Raw genomic sequence first — 6880 nt, forward strand, 5'->3', positions numbered from 1 at the left:
GGGTAAGGGCACCGTTGCATGCGGGGGAGGTGAGGAAGTGTATTTTGGAGGCGATGGATGGGGTGGTGAGGGAGTTTGGGGCGCAGTTGGGCGAGTGTGTGCTGGCGTTGGGGCATGCAGCCTTTGACCGGGTTATGGGGGAGGAGTGGGAGGGTGCGGAGAGGGTGGAGGTGGATCAGGGCAAGTGGGTGCAGTTTTGGAGGTCGGTGGGAGCGGTTCGCAGGAGAGAGCCGCGGGATATGGGGTATTGGGTGAGGCGGGTGTCTCCTGAGGAGCGGGGTCCTGGGTTGGACTTCAACACTCTTGTTGTGTGAACTTGTGTGAGCTTGTGCTAGCCTTTTCCGCAGTAGATAGGTACATATCATCCAGAAGGACTGACATCAGGTTCGGGGTTGTAAGGAGTAAAGGCTTATCGCTACAGAATGGTAGGTACATGCCAACGTAAAGATATACCCTTTCCTACATGTGACCAAAAGTCTTGACAACGGAACAGGGCTTGACGGAACGAGACAACACAGCCTAGAGAACCCCCAGCATACCCGTCTTTGGCCACCGGAGCACGCCAAGCATACATGTAGGTACCTAGGTACTCGCCCTCGGCCAAACCATTAGTGCTGCATTTACATCGGCATGTTCGACTGCCCGGGCATGATGGTGAGCCCTAGAAGAGTGTTAGGATTTTCTCTCGCCACTGTCCACAGCTGCACTTACACTTATCGGTACCGAGATCCTCACGCGCGCTCTGGCCCTTGGTACAAGCGATGGCCTGCGCATCAGTCTGCCTCTTGAGCGGCGCGCACCTATCACCAGAGCATTTGCCATCCATGGCCCTCTGGAGGGCGTCGCCCTGCCAGCCAAAGACGTAGTCTCCGTGGATGCCATACCCAGTGTTGTCGCCGTGGCTCCAGTAGAAGGGCTGCGAGCCGTCGGCGGGCCACTCGGCTTTGTTGTTGAACTGGCGCGTGTCGTACATGACCTCGTACATGACCTGCGGGACCTTGACCGGGTGGCTGGCCGGGCAGGGGCCGCCGCTCTCGAAGCTGCCGCTCTGCGGGTAGGCGAGATGGCTCTTGTGGTCGGGGCTGTCGGTGTTCTTGCCGTCCCAGCACGAGGGGAAGGTCACCGTCACGCGCCAGCCGCCGCCGCAGGTCGACTTGGGGAACGCCTTGGTGTCGGAGCCCGTGCAGGGCGCGCCGCCGAAGGGGCTCTGCTGCATGTTGGCTTCGCAGCGGAAGCAGAGGCCTGATGGGACCCTGCTCGCCTCGCGGTTGTTGGGGTCGCCGACCAGCATGCGGAAGCCCTGTTGCTGTTAGTCCAAAAACTTCGTCTTTTCCTGAAAGATACCACGGGAACGTACCGGAGGGAAAGCAGTGACCCGGGCACTGGCTTGGTATCCGCGAATGCTGGAGGTGGGATCAAACGTCAGCCACTAAGTTCACAGAGCCCAACGATGCAACCCAACGTACTAGTACACCGTCATACCACCCTTGACGTTGAGGCCCAAGTTGGCAAACTGCGGAACCAGCTTGTACGTGCCATTGCGGGCCTTGAAGTACACGTTGGCGGTCCAGTAGTTGGAGAAATCTTCCGAGTACGTGCAGCTGGTGCAGGTGGAGACCTTCGGAGGGTCAAGCGAGTCCGGGGACATGGACACATTGAACGAGTTGCCGCCGATGACCTGGTGCACGTGGGGTGACGGGAGACTGCCCGGGTTCACTAGGGGGTCGATACGGTCGATGGTCAGCTGTGAGCAGCCGAAACGCATCAGCTCCTGCGCCGCAGCAAGCTGGGCTGCCGCCAGGGCGGCGATCGAGGCCTTGAGATGCATTCTAGGGGAGGATTTCAATGATTTCGGCTGTTTTGTGAGTCCAAGGTCTTGTAAAGAAGGAGTCGTAACAAGTAGGAGGATGCGTTGGAGTACGTCTGAAGCAACAACACTCAAATGGGAAACAGCGAGCAGGGCTTGGAGTGGCCTTGCCTTCAGCTCATATATGCTTCGCGGGGGTCTGGTCTCCAACCATTCCCCCATGTTTTGACGGCCCTGCCGGTACGACGTGCATATCCGGGACAGCAGTGCCGAGCGGAGGAACCGAGCACGTATGGGTGGCAGGCGACCATGCTGTGCCCAGTCATGCCCCGTGGTAAAACTGCCGAGTCTGCTGTTAATTTAACCTTATATTCCTGCCAAGTCTGGGGAGCTTCTATTTGACAGGGCGAGCAACTGCTATCCGCCAACTCAACCGATTGGTGCGCATCCCTCCTCAGAGATGGATGCTTCCTCCTTTGGATAAAGCTGGACCCAATGGAGATCAGACGGGACTTTTCACAGCTAAACAATACTGTGGCTCGGTCCTTTTCTGGCGGAGGAAGCCGAAATAACCTCGACGGCATATCAACATGAGCCACACCCTCCACGGACCTATATGGCGCACTATCCTATTTTAGACGATGCACACCTGCCCATGTGTTGGCGCCTTACCTTTCGGACATTTATTCTCTGCCCAGCAAGGACACTTCGGCACTCGCTACTGGGTGCCGCTCAACTTGTCTGAGTGAGGCTAGAGCCTAGATGAGCCGATGAGAAGGGTCGCAGAGCAGCAACGGGCCAGCCGGGACCAAAACCCTCATCGAAGTTCTGGCCCCTGCTCGCCTTCAAAAAAAGTTGGCATTCGTTAGCGGTAGTTGTAGCGAGAAGGATGGCGCCCCCGGAACTGAAATCACGTTCGTCGAGCTTCTAAATGCAACCCCAAACAGCATGCCCATGCCGCAGCTCCCGGCAGACTATGGGATCTTCGTCCATACCGGTTATCTAGCCACTCCCAGACTCCCATGGGATTCCCTCGGTCTGTCCATCTTGGGCTCTGGTCCTCCCCAAACTGGAATGGCCCCATGCTGACCCGACCCATAAATAATTAGAGTGAACTTCGCGCAGACAGGCTCTTTTAAGGATTCTAATGTAGCTGCGGCCGGCAAGTTGTATTTGCTAGTCCACTACGACCGCGGAAAAGCCGAGGGATGTACATACCCTCCACCGTGGGATTCAGCAAAGGAAAAGGGGCTGATGGGGGTAAAGTCGAGATGATCTCTCTGATAAGCAGCGGTCTAGGCAGCGGGTGGCCCGGAAATGATGCGAGAAGCTCGCAGTTATTAGATTGTACCGGATTGATTGCCAATGACGGACAGATTCCATTTTAAGGGCGGCCTTTACACCTCGTCGCTGCTAATTACAAAACCCAATCACTGTCCAATTTCTCAGAGGAAAGGATCATAGTGTTTCCAAAGGCCCACAGAAGCCCAATGTCCCAGCCATCGGGCAGCTCGCCAACCGCGATTCCATCATCGGAGGTAGCCTGAGAGCTTGAGGCTTGGTTTGACCAAACCAGCGTCTAATCTAGTAGTCCCATTCTAGCCGTCTTCCGATCAAGGAGCCACCCCAAAGCCCCGTGAACGCTGCCACACCCAGTTTGATCACACAGCGCACTTTTGAGATCCCTTTTCCCCACAAGCAACGCCCTCAACGCCTAAGCCATCACCAAAACCCACATCACACGACACAACCAAAAGTCCCATGCTCATTTCTTCCCTTGCCCGTGCCGCCCATGCTTCTCGACCCATTTCTCATAACTCACATAATCCTTGTTGATCTTCCCCTCGCGGTGCGTGCCCAACATCCGCGGCTCATACCGGTCTGCCTCGGCCGCCACCATGTAGTCGCGTCCGGCTTCCCAGATGTACCACGAGCCGCCCAGGATGCTGCCGAGGGCGAGTGTGGAGATGCTATTCATTTATCAGAGTGTGAACAGTGTTGTTTTGATGTTTAGTTTATTCTGCTTGGAGATTGGGAAGAGGGGATTAGTGGCAAAGGGCTCGACAAGGTAGGTATGTATGGGCTGGGGACGTACGTGCTCGGCCCCCACGCCGACGGCGGCCGGGCGAAGAAGCGGGACGAGCTAGAGGGGTTGGGCTTGGGCATGCCGCTGCCCATGCTGGTCAAGATGACCGGGCGGGTGGTGCTGCTCTTGCCCGTGACAAAGGTTACCGAGCGCGCGGTGGCGGGAGGGGCGGCGGTGGGGACGGGGAGGTGCGGGTGTGGGAGCAGGGCGCGGCGGCCGGGGGCGAGGCGGGTTACTCGGAGCATGGTGGACAGTTTGTTGTTGTTTCTGTATGTTTCTTTGGTGTCTATTGGGTGGAAATAGTGAATTTGACCAGTGGATGGATTGTACAAAGTTTCTCTGGTTGATATCGCCCCTTAGTAGCACTGGATTGGGTACCTATGACGCAAGTTGGAGATCATATCAACCCCTCCTCCGAAACTCACCTAACCCATTGACTTTGGACAGAATAATGAAAGAGACCAACAACGGACTTCATTTCCGGAACCTGTGAGAGGAATGCGCCATATATAGACTAACTAGCACGGTGTCTCTGTTTCGAGGAGTGTCTCGACAGCGTCCTTGTCCTTAGCCCTGGCTCGACACAAAATGTGTAAAATTCCCGCTTGCATCTAATAGCTTGCACTAGCTACAATTTGCGTATCCCGTAACCTTGGGGCATAGGAAATATTACGGCTATCACCCCACACCAGGTTGGCCACCTTGCATAGGTAGGTTTCTACAGAATATATGAGCCTAGGGTGAGCAAAGAAACCCAAGCTGACGACTGGAACTTACGGACCAGCTTTCCAAGGAGCCGCTCGTCCGGCTCCATTGACTCCATCAACTGGTAAACAAATCCACTGTTTCTGGGACCCTCTAAATCCTACGGAGCAGGTGCTGCACGTCGATTATTGGCTGCGTGTTTCCGTAGGATGGTGGGAAGCTGGCTCCCTCGGACAGCGTTTCCCAATGGAGCCGAAGATCAACACAGACTCCACGATATCTCCTCTCTTTCAGGGGTTAGTGCGCAGTGGTGGATTGGAACATGCGGTCGGCCTTGTGACAGATCACTTTCCAGTTTATATTATTCATACTCCGCTATGCCCTAGGGCGTGCCGGACCCTCAGCTATTTAGTGTAGAGGAAAACCGTGCCCTCCCGGGCCGGGTGAAAAACCCATACCAACAATCAAGGAACGATGCGTTCTGGTGAGTCTGCGTATACAAAGAGAGGAGGCCTCCTGGCCTCCGAACGGGGGCGCTTCAGGCCGCCGCTTCCAGCTCGAGCCCCCTGGCTGAAGCTGTACATCGGCAGCTTCCCCGAGTCCATCAGCTAGTCAAGGACTCTCCTTGCGAGCCGTGCAGTCGTGGGATTGATTCCGTGTAGAACAGAGTAAAAGACCCGTCGTGTCCGAATTCCAGTTCTCTCCCATCTTCGAGTCAACGGTGGGGCCAAACATCACACTATCAGGTGTTCGGCAGTCTCTCGTCCCTCGCCACACTCGCAGGCAGGAGTCAGAACCTCCGGGACTCACCGTGTAAACAAGAAGTCCCGTAGGCCTATTGATCCCGTCCGGATTTGAATCAGCAGTGAGCTCTTCGCCTTGCTGAGACCGTCGTGCCTCCTTAGGGTTTCGTTCCGGAATAACGTCTCGGATGGTCAAAGTCGTCCGCCAGCCTAGTGATTGCCCTGCCGTCGGTCGGTATTATTACTGCTTGGGGTTCCTTGGGTTCCGACACTGCGCATATTCAAACCAAGGAGCGGGCCTAGCAAAGGCTTCAAACATAGGGAAATAAAAAACTAGTTATTGGTAAACGTTGGATAAATCGGTGGTTTGATTGGTATCCGTTCCTCAGAAGCTACAACTAATTACGTGAAATCTTGCATATGTACAATGAAACGCATTCGCTTGCCACGTAGCGTGACGGTGGAATAGGCGGAACATCTCCACGTGACGGATGCTCAGTTCAAAGACAGTATATCGGTGTAACTTTGATACTCCATACATGACAGGTGCGCAAATCGACGATGTTTCAAAATTATAGGCCAGCCATGGTCCACGGAGACGAGAAGATGGAGAAGAAACTCCAAAAGCACAAACCCACATGTTGAATACAATAACTAATAGTTCACACCCGCAACCCAGCCCTCCTCCTCTTTAACCTCCTCGCGCAAAAGAAGACCAACCCCATGACAGCAACACCCACCACCGGCAGCACCTAGCCGTGGCTCTTCCCCAAGGATACAATTATGGCAGCATTATAGGAATGCCACGACGAGCTGCCAAGGTGTTTGAGGATGGGCGTTGAGACACGGCCGTTGAGGTTCTCCATATTGGGGTTCTCCTTCGGCCCGGCCAGGACTTTGAGGTTTGCGCGGCTGGGCTGGATGGCTTGAATCCTTTTACTTGAAGGAATGGCATTGTCAGTACGGGGCAGTTTGTTGAACAGGCGGATTAGAACGGGGAATGGGAAACCCACGACGCATAATGGCAGCCGGTGCTAAACATGATGGTTGGATACGGCAGGCCGAGCAAGTGTCTGTTGTATCGGCGCAAGTTGTCCACGAGCTGGCGTACGTAGGTGTTGCCCTTGCTGGCCATCATGAAGCTGATCGACAAGCCGGTTGGGTGAGCAGCGGGGGCGGCAAATTCGAAGCGTCGGAGGGGTCCCAACGCGCGCTTGCATTGGAGGTCCATGTCGAGAATGACGCCTGGGTGGTGGTAATGTGTTAGTCCCGTTATATCTGCCATCTGTATGGATACCTGTGTTGAGAGGCGGTGCTTACCGCCATGATGGTACAACACCATATACCGCAGCGCATCAACCTTCTCAATAGGATATCGGTATGTCGTCCACATATTGTAAAGCTCTGGGGAGTGCTGGCTGACGAGTTTATCCGCAGCCTCGTGAGTTCAGAGAAAGGCTTCCCAGTCTGGGTGCATGTCCAGACAGCTCTGGCGAACTTCGGTCCATTTCGAGTGCGTGGCAACTCCAGAACCGAGCG

At 55.2% G+C, this 6880-nt stretch overlaps 3 protein-coding genes across 3 annotated transcripts; 1 reads left to right on the forward strand and 2 right to left on the reverse strand.

Moving 5' to 3' along the window:
- Positions 1-620: 620 nt before the first annotated feature.
- Positions 621-2029, reverse strand: CHGG_03481 (uncharacterized protein; the record flags this gene model as incomplete). The annotated part of the gene is made up of 4 exons (XM_001229996.1): positions 621-661; positions 712-1306; positions 1358-1403; positions 1467-2029. The coding sequence occupies 4 exons, from the start codon at positions 2027-2029 to the stop codon at positions 621-623; spliced, it is 1245 nt and encodes a 414-aa protein (XP_001229997.1).
- A 1195-nt stretch (positions 2030-3224) lies between these two features.
- Positions 3225-4138, reverse strand: CHGG_03482 (uncharacterized protein; the record flags this gene model as incomplete). The annotated part of the gene is made up of 3 exons (XM_001229997.1): positions 3225-3386; positions 3630-3777; positions 3903-4138. The coding sequence occupies 3 exons, from the start codon at positions 4136-4138 to the stop codon at positions 3225-3227; spliced, it is 546 nt and encodes a 181-aa protein (XP_001229998.1).
- Positions 4139-5880: 1742 nt separating this feature from the next.
- CHGG_03483 (uncharacterized protein) lies at positions 5881-6097 on the forward strand (the record flags this gene model as incomplete). Its single annotated transcript, XM_001229998.1, has 2 exons — positions 5881-5887; positions 6003-6097. 2 exons carry the CDS (start codon positions 5881-5883, stop codon positions 6095-6097), a joined length of 102 nt encoding a protein of 33 aa, XP_001229999.1.
- Between the last annotated feature and the right edge of the window lie 783 nt (positions 6098-6880).

Source organism: Chaetomium globosum, genomic scaffold (genome assembly GCF_000143365.1).
Source record: "Chaetomium globosum CBS 148.51 scaffold_2 genomic scaffold, whole genome shotgun sequence".
NCBI lineage: Eukaryota > Fungi > Ascomycota > Sordariomycetes > Sordariales > Chaetomiaceae > Chaetomium > Chaetomium globosum.